This window comes from Panicum virgatum, chromosome 9K (genome assembly GCF_016808335.1).
Source record: "Panicum virgatum strain AP13 chromosome 9K, P.virgatum_v5, whole genome shotgun sequence".
Taxonomy (NCBI): Eukaryota; Viridiplantae; Streptophyta; class Magnoliopsida; order Poales; family Poaceae; genus Panicum; species Panicum virgatum.
The window spans coordinates 23,785,246-23,804,096 of NC_053144.1; the positions used below are offsets into that span (position 1 = coordinate 23,785,246).

The 18,851-nt window shown below is 45.3% G+C and overlaps 1 protein-coding gene across 2 annotated transcripts in view; it reads left to right on the top strand.

Moving 5' to 3' along the window:
• Positions 1-18,851, top strand: part of LOC120650876 (midasin-like) — a 45,609-nt gene that overhangs the window by 23,642 nt on the left and 3,116 nt on the right. For both annotated transcript variants that reach the window (XM_039928171.1, XM_039928172.1), the window contains exons 23-60: positions 50-236; positions 340-405; positions 1,088-1,167; positions 1,248-1,478; positions 2,492-2,627; positions 2,708-2,793; positions 2,882-2,955; positions 3,161-3,302; positions 3,375-3,464; positions 3,869-3,995; positions 4,439-4,593; positions 4,672-4,779; positions 5,300-5,452; positions 5,578-5,757; positions 6,008-6,199; positions 6,309-6,410; positions 6,489-6,713; positions 6,832-6,954; positions 7,226-7,307; positions 7,379-7,506; positions 7,577-7,741; positions 7,829-7,904; positions 8,152-8,264; positions 8,344-8,420; positions 8,494-8,607; positions 8,804-8,872; positions 14,668-14,830; positions 15,055-15,182; positions 15,257-15,348; positions 15,454-15,677; positions 15,841-16,080; positions 16,167-16,293; positions 16,373-16,431; positions 16,522-16,677; positions 16,759-16,977; positions 18,006-18,290; positions 18,378-18,512; positions 18,599-18,802. In XM_039928171.1, coding sequence (XP_039784105.1) covers positions 50-236; positions 340-405; positions 1,088-1,167; positions 1,248-1,478; positions 2,492-2,627; positions 2,708-2,793; positions 2,882-2,955; positions 3,161-3,302; positions 3,375-3,464; positions 3,869-3,995; positions 4,439-4,593; positions 4,672-4,779; positions 5,300-5,452; positions 5,578-5,757; positions 6,008-6,199; positions 6,309-6,410; positions 6,489-6,713; positions 6,832-6,954; positions 7,226-7,307; positions 7,379-7,506; positions 7,577-7,741; positions 7,829-7,904; positions 8,152-8,264; positions 8,344-8,420; positions 8,494-8,607; positions 8,804-8,872; positions 14,668-14,830; positions 15,055-15,182; positions 15,257-15,348; positions 15,454-15,677; positions 15,841-16,080; positions 16,167-16,293; positions 16,373-16,431; positions 16,522-16,677; positions 16,759-16,977; positions 18,006-18,290; positions 18,378-18,512; positions 18,599-18,802 — 5,313 coding nt within the window. The remainder of the gene's footprint in view (positions 1-49; positions 237-339; positions 406-1,087; positions 1,168-1,247; positions 1,479-2,491; positions 2,628-2,707; positions 2,794-2,881; positions 2,956-3,160; positions 3,303-3,374; positions 3,465-3,868; positions 3,996-4,438; positions 4,594-4,671; positions 4,780-5,299; positions 5,453-5,577; positions 5,758-6,007; positions 6,200-6,308; positions 6,411-6,488; positions 6,714-6,831; positions 6,955-7,225; positions 7,308-7,378; positions 7,507-7,576; positions 7,742-7,828; positions 7,905-8,151; positions 8,265-8,343; positions 8,421-8,493; positions 8,608-8,803; positions 8,873-14,667; positions 14,831-15,054; positions 15,183-15,256; positions 15,349-15,453; positions 15,678-15,840; positions 16,081-16,166; positions 16,294-16,372; positions 16,432-16,521; positions 16,678-16,758; positions 16,978-18,005; positions 18,291-18,377; positions 18,513-18,598; positions 18,803-18,851) is intronic.

An 18,851-nucleotide genomic window follows, 5' to 3' on the forward strand; every position in this document is an offset into this window, starting at 1 on the left:
CGTTTATGATACTACCGAGCGATTGCAAAATTACATCTTCATTGTACAGATGGAAAGTATGAATCTAAACAATCGCCATGATTTCAACTTTCAATATGGAAAACCAACTTTGTGGATCAATGGTGGCCATCCTCTTGTGCCATCATCTAGCATGGTATTTGACAAAATTCAATCAATTGTGGCCTTCTCCGCAGCTGTGTGGCCAAAGAAGAATATTTTGAATATACACCTCGATGGTATTTTTTTAGCATGCACTTTGATTGCTCCTTAATAAATATACCTATACCTACTATTCCTGAGATACATAATCTAGAATGTATTGCCATCTGTTGCTTGCAGATAAACAGCAGTTGACTGATGCAATGCTGTCAGCCAATCAGGATCTTAGATGCCTTGCAATGGAAGGTGGTCATATCAATTCAATTTCTTTCTTGCAACAGTACCAGATATTGTGTAAAAGATAACAATTAATATTTCTATTCCAAGGATGCCTAATTTTTCTTTTAGGAGGGGGCCGGGGGGGGGGGCATATTTGTTATGTCGGAACACATTTTCATGTTCGATGTCCTTTCTAAATACTCCCTCCGTCCCAAAATACAAGTCATTCTAGAAATTCTAGGACAGATTAATAAGAAGGTTAAAAATGTCCATGTTTGCCCCTATTTATTACCCATATTTGGCTGCAATTGATTTTTACATGCACATGCACTTTCTAGATAGGGTAAAATGACTTGTTTTCGGGGACAAATTTTGAACCATAGAATGACTTGTTTTTCGCAAGGTTCTAAAAAACGCTAGACGCTAGACGAACGCTTGCCTATGGTTTAGAGTTTTTTGTGATTAAACGTAGATTGAACATGATTAAACGTGTGTTGTGATTAAACGACACTGTGATTAAACGCAACGCTTGGTCACCGTTCAGCGTTTAATCAAGATTAAATGCCGTTTAAAAACGTTTTTTAGAACACTGGTTTTTCGGGATGGAGGGAGTATCTCTGACCTAATCTGTTTGATGGTAATTATTTTTCACAAATATTTGAAAATCTAACTCCAACTTTTCTTTCTGATCCTTTTTTTTTCTGTCAAGGTCTCTCTATGGCTATTGTTGCAACTAAAACTGAGGAAGATGTGTCAGCTATTGTTGATCGATTGGATGACGTTCACCAGGTTTTTTTTGGACCTGTGTATTTTTTGTGACACAATTTCTCCTATCGTCTTAATGGCTGTATTGTTTTTTCTTCATGTAGAGGCTTTGTAGGAAGGTTGATTTTGAGAGGAGCAAGTTATCGTCCAAAACTTCAGTCTCTGAAGTAAAATCCTGTTGCTCTGTGTCCTCTGACATTTTATGTAATATTTATGGTTTCACCGCCTGGTTAGAGAGTCTTCCTTTGCTCAACTTGAAGAGCATAAACTTGGATGCTCTATTACTTAAACGGTTATCCAAGTGTGCACAAAAAGATCCTTCTGAAGCTCACAAGGTCTGTCTCTTAATATTATCTTGGTTTCTGAATCTCGTTTTATTCATTTGTTGTCCATATTTTTTCTACAGCACCTGACTATTTTCAGTATTAAACTATAACATACAAGCGGCATACATTGTTTAATGTGGTCGTTTTTTATGAGGTCTACCTTTTCTTGCACCTTTTTTCTCGAACACGCAGGAGAGCTGTGTATCTTTGTATTAAGAAGAAAGTGGCCAATTTACATCACCGATCACCCACCTTGGGCCAGAATGGGTGACGGTAGAACACTACTCAAGACTCTTACAGAAAAAGATAGAGAGGTAGGACCTGACCAATACACCCTAATGGTGTCTTCACTCTACCTGTCCTACACCAATGGCCCTCAGCCCCTCAGCTCCTGCAGCTATCGGAAGCTGCAGTTCCTCCTTATAAGCTCGCAAAGCAACATGGAGGCAAGGAGCCGATCCATCAAAGACACAAGCATTACAGTGTTCCCAAATGATCCAAGCTCCCAGCATGACCAGTGAATTAAACCACCAATCAGCTAAAGAAACAGTTCTTTGGCTTGGGACTAAAGTGAGCAAATTCAAGGCTGCAAGACAGCGAACCAGAATTGTCTAGCAAAAACACATGTAGTGAGGATGTGTTGTACCGTTTCATCTTCTTGATCACAGAGGGGGCGGTGGTCTGGGTGAGGGAGTCCTCTTTTTAGTAATCTGGTTAAGGAGCCATGAAAACTTGGTAGTGGGAAATGTGTCCAGTGTTATTAACCCTGGGAAATTTAGAAGATGAACAACCATTAGGTTTGTGGATTATATAAACAGAGTAAATGGCCATATTGGCCTAAACTTGATATTCTAAATAAGCAGGATATTCATCGTGTTAGTATCTCAGGAAGAATCGGATAAGTGATTATTTCTAGTTTGGGTGATATTAAATGCATGCATGCACGCATTATATTTTGAAACAATCACAAAAAATTAGACACTACTATCTTTTGGATTGATTGAAATTTTCTCACTGTAAAGATCATTGTGAATTCGGAGTACCTGCTGAATTATGCTAAGAATTATTCACTGGAGTCATCTTCAAGATCTCCGCTGGAGTATACTCAACATCAGATGATTTGGTGGATTCGTGATGCCTGGGCTACAGTTGATAATGGTAGAAAAGTGACCTATATATTTTTATGACAACTCATCTCATTTTGTACAGCTTACAACTTGACACTTGATGTTATGCAGTGCACATAGAAATTGCCAATTCTATTCTTGAAATGTGGTACAACTATCACTCGTCTTTGTGGACTTATTGCTCAGGAAGCCCAAAGGTCTCTTGCGCTAAGTCATAAACTACAGATTTGTATTTGTATTATGACAACCATGATTCTGTTCTTATATGATTTGTGTCATTTTCAGATTCTCTCCATCACACAAGATGAAACCTGTGACCTGGCACACTTGACAAAAACAGATGCCATTGATGCTATTATGTATGTCTGTTGAAACTTTTTGCTCCTCCCCTACCTCCCTTCTCTTTTTTATTGAATACACATGATTGGAAACATCCTTTTTAAGTTCGTTTTAATGGCTCTCGAATAGAGCGTTTGCTCTGCTTCGCGTTTATGAGCATCTCCTCGAATGTTAACCTGATGTTGGGTAAGGCAATCACACAAACTTTGATCCCTGTCTCTACAGCCAAAAGGATTTACGTGTGGTGGATTACCAGAAGAATTGTTTAATGCTTAGAATTTCATCTGGAAACCTCTGGGAAGGTGTCTCGTGTGTGGGGACCTTCGTTGCTAGTCTCCACTCTGTTGCTGATTCTCTCTTCAAGCAGGTAATAGTCAATTTATCTTTATTTTGTGTTGTAGCACCCTCTTGAATTGTCTATTCTTGTAAACTTTCGCAGATTATATTTGCCCACAAGAATCATTTCAAGGAGGAGGATTTCCACCGCTTACAGGCCATCCTCTTTCAACAAACAAAAAATTATATAGAGGTTTGTGCATCATCCTTCTACTGTGATTACTTTTAGCTATTCTCGTAATATATTAAGCACGCTTTGGAGTAGTTTTTGTATTGGATTTTATCTCTGTATGAATTGCTGGTGCTTTCTTTAAAACCTGGTCATCAAGCCTATCGCAGCCCTCCCCGTTTCAGGATAGGAGTCCCTCCTTTATCTGGGCTTTTGACCTGCTATGCTGAAACAACAGTAGGCTTTGGTATTGTTGTATCCTTTGGAGTAATTGGGTTGACTTTATTTAGTGTATGAATGCGATCTATATGCTAAGATTAATTAATGAACTTTGTGGCTACCTATTTCCTTTGTAATTTCATGATCTTCTTGGGAGCTATATTTGCTGGTGTTTTGCATTTTTCTTGACACACACTTCTTTGTTGCAGAAAGAAGATCTTGGCACAATTTGTGCTCTGTTATCATCTTCTAGTCATGGAGTGTTGGCTTCACTTGCAGGATCTGATGAACTTGTAGAGTCATTGCTTATGGATCTGTATTCATCATACTCCCGTGGTATTCTTTTTTTTCCCTAGACTTCACATGATTGATTGTCATTTAAAGTACCTAAAGTTGTTGGTATAATGTATGATTATATGTTCTTATTCTGCTATTCATCCTACTCATGGTATTCCGTTTTATTTCCGCTCCACGAATGATTAATTTACCATTTAAAGTAACTTTGTTGCCTTGGTGGTATATGGTTATGTTGGATGTGCGTTGTGTTAGTGCTGACGTAGATGCCATTCATTTATTGATATGGTTACTGGTTTTAGTTTAAAGTGGTAGCATAAGCTGCGGGATATCCTGAATGATTAATGCGACCTATATTTACTGTGTACTTGTTTTTCCTCACCATGCAGAAGGGCGTATCTTATTATATTTTTTTTGCTTTCACTTTATTTGTTGTTTCTTATAGTTTGTGCATCTCACTTGATTTATACTCTTGCTTCATGTAGGCTCTTTATTGCATACTGGGGCTGCCTGGATGTGTATTGGAATGTTGCGCTTCCGGTTATTGTTGAGTTCATACAGTCCAGATCCTGCATTTGAATCTTCATACATTCATTCACATATCCTTGAAAAAATTTCTCTTGTGAAGCTTGAGGGGAAGGTAAAACATCTATGATTTTCTTTTTCTCTCAAGAAAGAGAAGACGACTGGCAAATTAATGCAAGCTATTTTGTTACAGGTTCGTCATGATTGTGAGGAATTGGCTGGCTCTAGCTGCCCTGAAGATAATCATGATTATAAGTTATTGCAAGAACTGGAAACTGAAGAGAAAGGCATTCGAGCAAAGGTCTTATTACAATTGTTTATCATCCATTTACCCTTTATTGCTATTCGTTTCTAGGTTTTAGTTTTACTTTGCATTTGCATTACTTAAAAAGCAACTTCATCACTCATCAGAATTCTACAAAAGCTTCAATCTTTTTTGCTACTAATTCTTTTGTAATAGGTTATACTCCTCTAATTATGTATAATATTATTATCTAGGCATAAGACAAGCAGAACAAGTTTAATTTTCTGTGTTCTGTGCTAACATCAATGCAACTGCCTTGCTCTGCCTGATGCAATTTATTTTGTCGTGTCTGGATACTAGGTTCCATTTTGTGAGTGCTGATAGTTATAGACATTCTAAATTTATTTTGCCTTGCTCTGGCCATGGTCGCGTTGGGGTTTGTATGGGTGCGATTTTGTGAGTGCTGATAGTTATACACGTTCTAAATTTTATTTTGCCTTGCTCTGCCTGATGCAATTTATTCATGCGTGAACTGGAGTTGAAAATAGGTGTACCTAACCATGTTGGCATTTTGCAGGTTGTATTTCGACCACAACAATCTAAGCACAAGAGTCTCGTTGCTGCATGCGCTGAGTTTGAGAACCGGCTGTCCGATTGCAAGGATTTATTAGCAAACTTAAACTGCAATGGAGCCGGGCAACTAGAGGTTGACAGAGTTTGCAATTGGCAGGTTTGATATGTTTGTACTGATTTTGTTGTCTTTTAGCTAGAGCCTAGCCACCTAAGATCATTTTCTTCGTTTGATGCTCAGTAGCTGCTGATGTATTGATTAACTTTGCCTTTGTCTTGTTGCAGATAACATCCATGAACTTTATCAAGAGGTTGACAGAAGAGTATGGGGACTATACTGATTTGATTCAACCAATTCAAGTTGCTGTGTATGAAATGAAGCTTGGCTTAGCATTGGCTCTATCTGCTTCTCTTCAGAGAGAGTTTTTGGAGAAGATTAAAGAACATGATATTGAAAGAGTTCTGGTATGTATAGTTTTGCAGCTAATAGTTGAATTATATATGGTCCTTCGTTTTGCATCAACAATATATCTAAATATATGATTAGCTTTACACTACCTATGGTTAAACAATAGCTTGTGATGCATTGATCGATGCTGCCTATACCTACCACATTGATGTAGATGTTTTTTAGGATCTTTAGAGGGCATTCAGTCCCTTGTAAAGAAGCAATACAATGGCCCTTGGCTAATGACACTCATTGATTTTGCTGCAGGGCACAATTTGTACTTTTATGCAGTTTCCCTCAGGAATAACTGAAAGGGTCGTAACTGACATGACAGATCTTACGGATTATGCAGTTGGTGTTAAACTGAGAACCCAAATCAGTTCTGGCGATGTTGATGTATTGAAAAAGCTTGCTGCTGTGTCAAGTCAGTTGAATGTTGGTAAAGTGGGAGACAAAGTGGTTAGTGCATCAAATTTCTACTTTATTATTCAATTTCATTCATTTTCTTTGTCGCACACATTCATTTCTATGGAGCTAACTTTTGACAAGTTTTTTGTACAAATTGCAGAAGTCCCACTTTGAGATGCTAGTTTCAATACATCATATATTTCTAGTAAGAACAGCATATCGTGTCAGTTGTTCCCTTATCATGGATACATCATCTTTTCTGGTATGTATATTCATCTCTTCATGATTTATAATCCTTAAGGGAAGGCAGGTGGGTTCTCTTACCAGTGTCTCTTGCCAGTCTTTGAAGGACACCTTTGATCATTTTACAAGCACGTGGATCGACATGAAATCGCATTTGAAGGCTAAAGAAAATAATGATTCTCAGTATTATAAGTTCAAATCACGGCCGATCAATATAGAAGACATTTTTAAAGAAGATGTGCCATTACTTTCAGATATGGATAGTGAAGACAATATTGTACAGGACAATGAAGAAAAAATAGAGGAGTTTTTTAAAATCACGGTATCCCTATATATATATATATATATATATATATATATATATATATATATATATGCTAGTTCTTATTTATGGATGCCTATTTCACTTTGCATATTGATGTAAGTCTTATTTATTTCAGGAGAGAATCAACGGGGATAATGGTGTCGTTGAAGACAGTTGGGATGCCATACCAGAGTCTGTTCTGAAATGTATTGTAATGACACATAACCAATTGTTTGGTTCTCTGGATCTTTTTGAGAAGGTATGATAAATATGAACTCAGAGAAATGCCACCTTTACTTCATTCATTGGTTGCAAAGTAACAAAAAACACATTTGTGATATTTTATTTTATGCATTTTTTAAATTATAATAAAATTTAGATTGAGAATAATGATGCATATTAGTGCCTTCTCCAATTTTTATTATCTTGAATGTAGTAGACATAGCGAGGATAAATAAGGGACTACTATGGAAACTGTATTTTTCTGTACAATTTAATAACTAATATCAATTTTCTTGTATTTCTTTCAGCCTAGCAAATGCCCAATTAGTGATGCTCAGAAAATTCAATCTTTTATAGAATCATATGAGCTGGGAACTAGAATTCTGAAAGGTAATACTATGGTTTACTATTTCAAACAGTTCTATATGTAGCTTGCTTACTTTGTGTTATTATGTTTCCAGACCTGCCGGAATTAACATGTTCTGTGTTTGATGAGAAACTCATGCCTGAGCATCTATTTCGTGTTTGTCTGGAATATCGACGAACTTCTGCAACATCTCTTGCCTGCAGTAGTTATAACGCCTACAAGGTATGACATCATTGATTATACCTTGATGTCCATTGGTTTCTTTTCATGCATTAAGCTTTGCATATTGCAGGACCCAAATCCTTCTGTGATGTTTAAAATGGTTGAGCCTTTAACTACACTTCAAGACAAAGTTAGAAAATATTTGGAGGAATGGCCTGATCATCCAGGTCTTATGAAAATACTGGACACAATTGCATCCCTTTTAGCGATGCCCCTGAGCACTCCGATTTCGAAGGTCTGTTATCCAATAAATGTGTGTAACACTAACGTGCTGTTAAGTACTTACTTGTTCAATGTTTCTCTTATGTTTCTTATTCTTAAGGCCTTGCTTGGATTGCAACTGCTGGCTGGGAAAGCTCAAACATTGCAGGAAAATGACACCAAGTTCTTTCTAAAAGGTAAGCTTGAATCTTTACTGACTTATGTCCTGCAGTTGCTGCTTACAATGTGGTTGTCCTCGCTTCATCTTAAACAAGGCCCTAAACTGTCTATTTACTATTTTTTTTAAAAAATTCATCAATAATCTGTTTGACATCATAATTTGTTTTTGATTTATATGGTTCTGTGTGGTGAGATCCCAACATCTAAAAAATGTATGTTTGTTAAAGCACATGTCCTATTGTTTTGATCTCATTTTTGCGGCAGACCATCTTCCACCTATATTTTTGCTTGTGTATTCATGGCAAAGGCTTGAATTAGATTCGTGGCCTTTGCTGCTTGAGGAGGTCCAGGAAAAGTATGATATGGATGCTGTAAAAGTGAGTTTTATAACTCTTATTCATGCTTATTTTTTATTCCTTAATTTTTTGCTAACATAATATTCTTTCACTTGTGCAGTTATGGTTTCCATTGCGAGCATTACTTACTCAGACTAGTGGTATGTCAAGTGATGAGGACCTATCTATCATCAGAAGGTATGCATATGTTTTGCCCTCCTTTCCTAGCAGTGTATCTTTTTTCTAATGTAATTCTGGTTCACAAATTCAGTGTTGAAGAATTTGTTCAAACATCAAATCTTGGAGAATTCAAGAGACGCTTACATCTTCTTCTTGCTTTCCATGGTGAGATTTCTGATGGTGCTAGCGTGGGAGCTTATTCAAGGTAAGATTGAGACTTTGATTTGTATTGCTTCAACAATAATAGTATTGTTTGCTTTGTTTAAGCTAATGGTTGAGTACACATACTGATATGATTTTGCTTTTCCCATTAGCGCATCTTCCTCATGCACACGTTTACTTTTTCCTTTTCATCGTTTTAAAAAATAAATGTACAGTTTTTTACCTTTTCAATTCAACAGTACTACAATGAAGAAAATCCGGAACATTCTGTACAATGTGTTTGGCTACTACATGCAGTTCTTGTCCCTGTAAGTCACCCGGTACTCTATCTTAAGTATTTCCCTGTTCAATTTTTCTACGGTTAGTGTAGGAGGGAATAATGGATGGATTCCTCCAACCCTAGAAGGGTGGGTATATATAAATCCTATACATGGGCCTCTAGATGGGCCTCTATACACATGGGCTCAATATACACCAACACCCCCCGCAGTCTGAACTACCGACACAGCGGTGTTCAAGACTGGACAACAAGAAAGCCAACACCCCCCCGCAGTCTGAACAACTGTCGCAGCGGTGTTCAAGACTGGACAAGAAGAGAGTACAAAGAGAATACAAAGGGCTAATACCCCCGCAACCACAACTAGCCACCGACTACGTTGAGGCTGGAGCGAAACTCCGAGAAGGTCGAGGAGGGCAGCCCCTTGGTGAAGATGTCAGCAAACTGTGAAGTAGTCGGGACATGGAGTACCCGAACATCGCCGATGGCTGGACGGGGTTGGTGGAGAGATACACGGCGCTGACGTTGTCGCAGTAGACGAGCGTGCTCTTGGCGAGCGGGCTGTGGAGCTCCGCCGAGAGCTGTCGGAGCCAGGACGCCTCCGCCACGTCGTTAGCGACAGCCCGGTACTCCGCCTCAGCACTGGAGCGGGAGACAACCGGCTGCCGCTTGGACGACCAGGAGACCAGGTTGCCGCCCAGGAAGACGGCGTAGCCGGAGGTGGAGCGACGAGTGTCCGGGCAGCCAGCCCAGTCAGCGTTGGTGTAGACCACCAGCTCAGCAGAGGACGAGCGGTGAAGCACCAGGCCGAGGTCCACTATGCCACGGACGTAGCGGAGGAGATGCTTCAGCGCAGTAAGGTGTGACTCCCGGGGATCATGCATATGATGGAGACAGACCTGCTGGACAGCGTAGGTGAGGTCCGGCCTGGTGAATGTGAGGTACTGCAAAGCGCCGGCCAGACTCCGGTAGGCAGTAGGATCAGCCACCGGATCACCCAGATCAGCAGACAGCTTCGATTGAGTGTCGACAGGAGTGGAGCAGGGCTTGCAATCAGCCATCCCAGCCCGCTCCAGGATATCAAGTGCGTACTGCCGATGGTGAAGGAGAAGACCAGACGGACGAGGCTCAACAGTGATGCCCAAGAAGTGGTGGAGCTGACCAAGATCCTTCAAAGCGAACTCCTGCTGCAGAGAGGAGATGACACGCTGAAGCAACTGCTGACTGGAGGCTGTGAGCACAATGTCATCGACATATAGCAGCAGATATGCAGCCTCATCCCCACGGCGGTAGATGAAGAGAGACGTGTCAGACTTGGCCTCGGTGAATCCCAATGTCAGCAAGAACGTGGCGAACCGAGAGTACCAAGCCCGAGGAGCCTGCTTCAGACCATAGAGAGACTTGTTGAGCCGGCAGACCATATCCGGACGACTCGAATCCACAAATCCCGCTGGTTGAGAGCAGTAGACAGTCTTTGACAGAGTGCCGTGAAGAAACGCATTCTTCACGTCTAGCTGGTGCATAGGCCAATAGCGCGAGAGCGCAAGCGAGAGGACCGTGCGCACCGTAGCGGGCTTCACGACTGGGCTGAAGGTCTCATCATAGTCCACACCAGGCCGCTGAGTGAATCCCCAGAGAACCCAGCGAGCCTTGAAGCGCTCCAGTGTGCCATCAGCCCGACGCTTATGCGTCCAGATCCACTTGCCAGTCACCACATTGCAACCAGACGGTCGCGGCACGAGGTCCCACATCTGGTTGGCAAGAAGAGCCTCGTACTCCTCTTCCATCGCGCGACGCCAGTGAGGATCTGCCAAGGCGTCGCGGACAGAGGAGGGTACCGGAGAGACCCGCGGCTCTCCCTCTGTGGCGGAGAGAGTCGCGGCCTGAGACGCCATCCGCCGAGTCACCATGGGATGGGCATGCCGAGGATCCCGATGGATGACTGGTGGGTGGTACCCCTCCAGTTCGGCTCGAGAGGGAGCCGGAGGAGGCGGCGGCGGCGACGGCTCCGGTGTCGACGTCGTAGGAGCCTCCGGAGCAGGAGGCGGCGCCAGTGTCGACGCCGAACGACGTCGGTACACCTGCACCGGCTCAGCGTACCGCTGCGGCACTGGGTCGGCGCCGAGCGACGCCGGTACACCTTCACCGGCTGAGCGTACCGCAGCGGGAGACACTGGGTCCGCGCTTGGCACGACCGGAGGTCCGGAGGCTGCGCGTGGCGCAACCGCGGGCACCGGGGCCGCGCTCGGCGCAGCAGGGATCACCGGAAGCGGTGCCGGTGTACCGGGAAAACCTGCAGGAAAAGGACAGATATGTAACGGTAGCTGAACCACCGGGTCAGTCGGAAACAGAGACTCCAGCTCGGGATCAGGAGAAGGTGTGGAGGAGGTGGAGTAGGAGAAATCGACTCGTCAAAGACGACGTGTCGGGAGATCAGAACGCGGCGAGAGGTGAGGTCAAAGCATCGGTACCCCTTGTGGTCAGGGGAGTACCCGAGGAACACACAATGAGTCGAGCGGGGCGCCAGCTTGTGAGAAGCGGTGGCGGAGGTGTTAGGGTAACACGCACACCCGAAGACCCGAAGGTGGTCGTAGCGAGGAGGGGTACCGAAGAGTGCGTGGTGTGGAGTGGGAGCAGGAGAAGCAGTGGACGGAAGGCGGTTGAGCAGGTAGGTGGCGGTGTGGAGGCTCTTAGCCCAGAAGTGCGGGGGCAGAGAGGCCTGGACCAGAAGGGTGCGCACGACGTCGTTCGTCGTGCGAATCATCCGCTCAGCCTTGCCGTTCTGAGGAGAGGTATACGGACAAGACATCCGCTGCTGAACATCCCGAGACAGAAAGAAGGAACGAGAGGTGGAGTTATCGAACTCACGCCCGTTGTCACACTCGACGGCCTTAACGGTGAGGCTGAACTGAGTGGACACACAGGCAAAGAAGTGGAGGAGGGTGGGGAAGGTTCAGACTTGGCGCGCAAAGGTAAAGTCCAAGAGTAATGAGAAAAATCATCAACAATGACCAGATAATATTTGTAGCCAGACATGCTGAGTACATGAGATGTCCACAGGTCACAGTGAATAAGAGCAAAAGCATGCGCTACATGCGAAAAAGAAGAAGAAAACGGAAGTCTAACATGACCTAACTGGCACGCAAGACAGAGGTGCTCAGCAGGAGCCATAGTACATGGAACATCGGTACTATGGCTGAGCTGAGCCAAAACGTCGCGGCCGGGGTGACCAAGCCGGCGGTGCCAGGTGGTGGAGGAAGTCGTCACGGCAAAGGCAGTAGACGATGAAGAAGTCGAGGACAGAGCAGCGGAAGCAGGAAGCCGAAGAGTGTAAAGGGGCCCCGGGCTATCACATCGGAGGAGCGGACGCCCTGAAGTCGAATCCTTCACAGTAAGACCAGAAGAGTCAAATTCGATAGAACAGGAGTTGTCAGCAGTAAACTGCGAATGGAAAGAAGGTTGTGAACCATTTGAGCAACTAGAACATTAGGAAGACGAGGAGCAGAACCCACGACGGTGACAGGAAGGCAAGACCCACCACCAACCATGATGGAAGAAGGACAACAGGGGTGTGGGGGTCGGACAGAAGAGAGGATACCGGCATCAGGAGTAGTGTGGAACGAGGCACCCGAGTCGGCGATCCACTCGGTGCTGACCGGCGGCGTCAATCCCATGGTGCTAAATTACTGCGCCAGAGCGGTCTGGTCCCACCTCCTAGGCCAGGTCGGTTGCTGGCTGGGCTGAGCGGGCGGGGTCCAAAACGGCGCGAAGAGTGGAGCAGCGCCGGTGAACATGGCCGCCGGCTGGAGCAGAGGACGAGGCCCCCCTCCCGGACCCTGGAACGGCCACATCGAGATGCGCACTGCCATGGGTTGCTGAAGGATGGCCAGGGCGTACCTCCAGTGGCAGAAGCGGGAGCCGGAGCCTGCGGAGTCGGCGCGCCCTGACGGCCCGACCGGTGCCGGTACCCCCAGAAGCAGGGCCACCAGTGCCACCACCACGACGTCCCCCCCCCCCCCCCCCCCGCCGACGACGTCCTCGGCCCCCCCCCCCACCTCCGGACTGCCCGGCGGGAGCAGCACAAGGAGAGGTGGCAGGGTCGGCGGAGTAAGCCGGTGGAGTAGCGACGAGCGCGGTGGAGATGGACGAGGGCGATCCGGGCGCGAGACCCTTGGTGATCTCCTCGAGGGCAAGGTCGTCCCGGACCTGTAGGAAGGAGGGGAAGGGCCTCTGGCGGGCGATCCAGCTCTTCAGGTGGTAATAGGTGCTGCTCAGGCCCCGTAGGACATTGAGCACCAAGATCCGATCGGACACCGGATCCCCGAGGTCGTGAAGAGCATCGGCCATACCCTTCATCCGTCGGCAGTACTCACCAACGGAGAGGTCCCCCTACACGAAAGTGCGGAAGGTGGCGTCGAGCTGGAGGGCGCGGTACTCGGCGTTGCCGAGGAACTGCCCCTCGAGCGCCACTCAGGTCTGCCGCGCGGTGCCGCCGTGGGTCCTGACGAGGTCCTGAAGATCTAGGGAGATGGTCTCGAAGATCCAGGACATGGCTACGCTGTCGAGGCGTAGCCACGTCACGTCCTGCGCCTCGATCGGCTTGTCGAGGAGGACGTGGTCGTCGAGGGCGTAGCGGCGGAGGGCGAGCAGGACCTGGTCCCGCCAGCGTCCGTAGGAGGACGTCGGGTCGAGGAGGACGGTGACCAGAGCCCTGATATTCTGGACGCCGGCGGCCTGGAGGTGGAGCTGGGCGACCATGAGGTCGGTCGGGTCGTATCGGGCTCCAGATCCAGCAGGCGGGGCCTGGCGGGAGGAAGAGGCGCCGGGCTCAGGGTCGACGGGCCGCTGGCCGAAGGAGACGCGGAGGATGTGCTCCGCTTCGGCGACCCGGAGAGCGGAGGCGTCGGCCGCGGCGCGCTCGCGCTCCTAGGCGAGGGCAGCCACGCGGACCCGTTCCTGGGATGCCGAAGCCTCCAACTTGGTGGCGAGGAGGGCCGCGGCGAGAGCGGCGTCGGCCTGCTGCCCGCGGAGAGCGGTGGCGGTGAGCGGCACATCCTCGGGTGCCATCCCGAGGCCAGACCATGCGGGATCGGGCGCGGCGTCGGCGACGGGCTGCTTGCCCTTAGCGACAGCGGCGCGGTGGGCGGCGGCTGGATCGGCGCCCGCGGCTTGCAGCAGCTGCGCTGCGGCCCGCAGGGCGGCCGGATCGACGGCGGCGCGCTGCTGGGTCCCCGCAGCCCCCGCGCCCCGCGCCAGCAGCTGCGGCGGCGTCGGGTTGCAGGGGACCCAGGGCGGCAGGGGCGGCCTCGGCGTCGGCAGCGGCGTCAGGGAGCTGCTGCTGCGGCCCCTGCGCCGGCGGCGGCCCCTGCAGCAGCCTCTGCGGCGGCCTCCCCTGCTGCAGCGCCGGGGGCGGCAGCGGCCCCTGCGGCGGCGGCGGCCCAGTGACCATGGCGGTGGCGTAGGGCCGGATCTACGGCCAGGCTGCGGCGGCGGCGGCCCAGACAGAGGAAGCAGAGGTGGCGGCGGCCGGCCAGGTGCTCGGCGCAGAGGAAGAGGAGGGGAGGGGAGGGAAGGAGGAGGAGGAGGGGGGAGGCGCCGGCAGCCGTCGGCTGGCCATGGCTGCCGGCGGCGGCGGCTGGGAGGTGAGGAAGAGAGGAAATCCTAACTCTAGGCTATTGATACCATGTAGGAGGGAATAATTGATGGATTCCTCCAACCCTACAAGGGTGGGTATATATAAATCCTATACATGAGCCTCTAGATGGGCCTCTATACACATGGGCTCAATATACACCAACAGTTAGTTCTGATAAAATTTTCCTCAAGTGTTCATGAGAAAATTGAAGCTGGTAAACGGACTATCGAGGACGATTTGAAAGATCTGGTCAAGCTTTACAGCTGGGAGCAAGAAACATATAGGGCAGCTTCGATTGACAAATTTAAGAAGGCTAGGCAAAAGATTTTTAGGCTTCTGCAGAAGTTCAATAATGTATGTACTGCACTGTTTACTTGATGTCCTTTTTAAGTTATTATTGAACTAGTTTACCAGCTTCCTTTTTATGTTATCCTAAAAAGTTTTATTATTATTGAACTAGTTTCTGACTTACTTTTAGTCAGAACTATACTTGCATCTGTATGCTTCAAAAAGTGATGTTTATATTCATTAGCTATTTTGGATAACACCTTTGATGAGCTATTTATGTGTTTCAATAGGATACTTTGAGGAAGCCTGTCATCGATCTACTGAATGAACAAGTCACAGCAAGGAAAGTTCCATGTTGGCTTGATCCTCAGAGGCCTGAATCACAGTTTCCTGTTGACACAGAAAAATTTAACAAAAGGTGGTCCTGTGAAGTCGATCATATTTTTTAATGTTAAATTACACATATTTATGTTGTTTTGGTCTTTCTGGCAGATATTCATGGTACGACAAGTGGGCAAGTGAGACTTCCTTATCGCTGCAAACTCTGCAGCATACAAATGTTGCTGGAGTTCCTACGGCCAAAGGTAACACTGCCCCTGCCCCCTCCTATCTCACCCAAAATTAAAGGGGAATTTAGCTCTTCCATCTTTTGTGTGATTTTGATTTGATCCATATTATTCTCTTTACAGAATACGCAGATGTTGTACAGAGTGTGAACCACCGACGAGATGAAATTCAGCTCAATGACAGATTGAAATTCTTTTGGGCCGCACTTGAGAGAATATGTGGGGCTGCTAGTTTTGCTAATACACTGAAGCATGGGAAAAAGAACCAGAAGAAAGCAGCTCTATCCAATCTGTTCAAAACTCTTGAGGAATGCGGACTAACAAAGCACAGACCAATGGGTCATGAGGTACTCTTACGCCATAAAACAAAATTCCCTTTCCTCCTGCTTTTATAGCCCTATAATACATTTCTGTAACTGAAAGCATGCCTCCAGTCCATAGACATTCTTACACCTCTATGCTGAAAAGAAGAGCTTGTTACAAAACACAATTTTTTTACCTTATTTTCAGTGGAGAGATGAGCTTTCTGCACCAAATTCATTGTTTTTGGAGCAGTCGTATGATGCAACACATTTACTCCAGCAAGTGAGCTTGCAGAAAGAGCTGGAAGATGTTAGCGTTGTTCATTGCACACTATTGACCACAGATAACTGGAAGCACACAAACCGTAAATACTTTAACTGTTTGGCAATGATGCAACAACTTCGACAAGTTTCCTTGAAGTTCAACAAGGATCTAGGTCTAGAGGAGGTCAGTTCTTCTTTATTGTTTTTTGTATCTGGATATAATCGATGAAGATCTATCAATTTTGCATTTATGCTTTGAGCAACTTACAGGTTAACAGGGCCACATCCTTTATGAATCATCTGTTGACTATCTTGTCTGAACAAAGGCATTTTGCTTATAAACTATTTGATCAGCTGATCCAGCTTCAAAATGCTATTTTCTTATTAGGTTCTGGAGGTATTTCTCGACTATACCTTTTCAATTTAGGGCTTAAAAATCAATTAGCAGAACTTATTTTCATATTATTTCTTTATAGGAGAGGGATCTCTATCATCATGCCAAAATGTGCTGTTGAGTTCCATATGTCAGCAAAAGGTAGAGTTTCTGCTTAAGTTAGTTTTACAATTTTGATGGGCCTTTGCAAGTTTCCATGCTCTGTTGACACAATTTGCTATTTTAATGCAGAAATTGTTTGACAGCATACTGACCGTGACCACGGACACCAACCTGTTGCTTAGAAGCTTTAAGGATTGCCATCATACCTCTTGTAACAACTTTGAAGAAGTTGCTGTTTTGTCAACTCTTCTTGAAAAATTTGTCTCGAGGTTTTCTGAGTCTAAGGTAAATATTAAGCAGATACAACTAAGCAAAACATTTTACATTTTTCAGTGATATGTCTATTGAATCTATTTTCCCTTGCAGGATTTATTAGATAAATACTTGCTTGGATCTAATAATATGTTTGCTGGTGCACATAAAAATATGCCTCTTGCTACAAGAGAGATGGAGGAACTTTTTTCTCAGAATTGCCAGCTTGTAGATTTGTTAAGAGAAGATATGCAGGTTATGCGCCAGCAGGAAATTTCAATGAGATCCGTTAAGGAAGTTCTTATCTCTCGTCTGGAAGAATTGCTGGATAAGGTTTGTGCTGTTACATATGTTAACAGTAATGCCAACAGTCTTCCCGTTTTTGGCTTGTTTCTGTTTTATGTGTGATTTGTGGACTGCATATTTACCTAGGGGTATCCCATTTTGGTCCTTTTCCACTTCATCCACATAGTAATTGTCACCCATTGTCAAAATAGGCAGCTCATAATGAAATGACAAGTATGCCTGTCTAAGATTTGAGAAACAAACGGTAGAGACCATCTAGGATTGGATCTGGACGGCTTTTGCATTTCATTGTAGCTGTGAGGCGCATGCAAGCACCACGGGGTTGGAGCATGACTGGTGCTCACACAAATGTGGTGACGAATAGTAGTGTTTTGGTGAAGCCTGCGCTTGGGCAGTGGTATCTCGGTTGAGTGGTTGGTACAGGCAGACACCGTAGTTGTGAAAGGTAAAGTGATGGCACCACAAGTGGGGCACTTGCGGTAGATCAGGCTGTTTTGAATTTTAGTCATGACAGTTGGACTATTGTGGCCTCCTGTCTTGCACCGCTATGACAGCAAGCCCTGCATGGGAGCAGCCGGGCTTAAGTTTAAGGATGCTCAAGGTGCCACATGTTTAGGCAGCGACTGCTTCTGCATTAGGGCAGCATATTCTCAGGCTGCACGAAAACAGATTTTGGACTACGTTGGGGTCACAAGCATTGAAACAAATGAAGAGCTCAACCTTGTCCTTGTGATGGATGGAGAGAGAGAGAGAGAGAGAGAGAGAGAGAGAGAGAGAGAGAGAGAGAGAGAGAGAAACGAGAATAAAGGGTAGAGGTGAGGAAGAAGGTGTAGACACCTGGGCATTCTTTTGAAAAGTAGGGTGGAAGTGGGAAATATAGCCCATGTCCCCTCTTTTTTACTTTTGATTGGAACACAAGATCACTATTTTCCTTTTTCTTTTTGTTAAAGAATTTACTCCTGTGTCCTGTCCAGATATTGCATGTTACATGTTGATTCGACTAGGCATTTCTTTGGTATGGAAATTTTTTGCTTAAACATGCATTATTGTTGTAGGGCAAGATGGCAATGGAGAACCCCAGAGAAGTTGATGACAATCATGGAATATGCTCTGATGTCCTACCAGGGCTTGAAGCTTCATATGAAGGAATTTTAGAGGAAACAATCATGCTAGCTGTTAGTGTTTTAGGAAAGTTAACTGATCTTGAAATATGCAATAATGGAGCTGAAGATTCACCAGGGGAGACTATCACATCATGGAAAGATGTTTTTCAGTCTTATACCATGAATCTTAAATTAAACCATATATGTGATGCCAGTGAAAAGCTTTGTATTAGAGTGGTTTGTTCCTTCATCTCTCACACCTTATGTTTGCTTATCTGTATAACTTTAGGCTATACCATCTGACTTTTTGTTGTTTGCCAACAGAAGAGACTGGTTGACCATAAACCTGAGGTACGTTCCAGTATAGAGGCCCACCTAATGCATCTTCATGCTTGGCTGGGTGTAATACTGTCATCAGCAGAAGGGATACTTTCTGAACTTTTAGAAGCACACAGAACAGTAAGTATTTCATGTCTAGAGAAACTTTGGACTGGTAAAATAATCTTTCTTTTACTTCTCTAATTTCCTTTCTTTTTGTGTTTCAGACTGCTGAAATTACTGATGCACTTGGGGACCTTTTCATTTATCTATTTGGGGAGGGATTTGGTTCCACAGAAGATACATCAGAAGATGCTGATGATGAACAACAAGGTGCAATAGAAACTGGAACTGGCTTGGGTGATGGGGATGGTGGAAAGAGTGTAAGCTCTAAAATAGATGATCCATCGCAAATTGAGGACATGGCGACGGTTAGTGTTTTTAAGTATATACTTCTAACTGTAACTATTTCAGTATGCT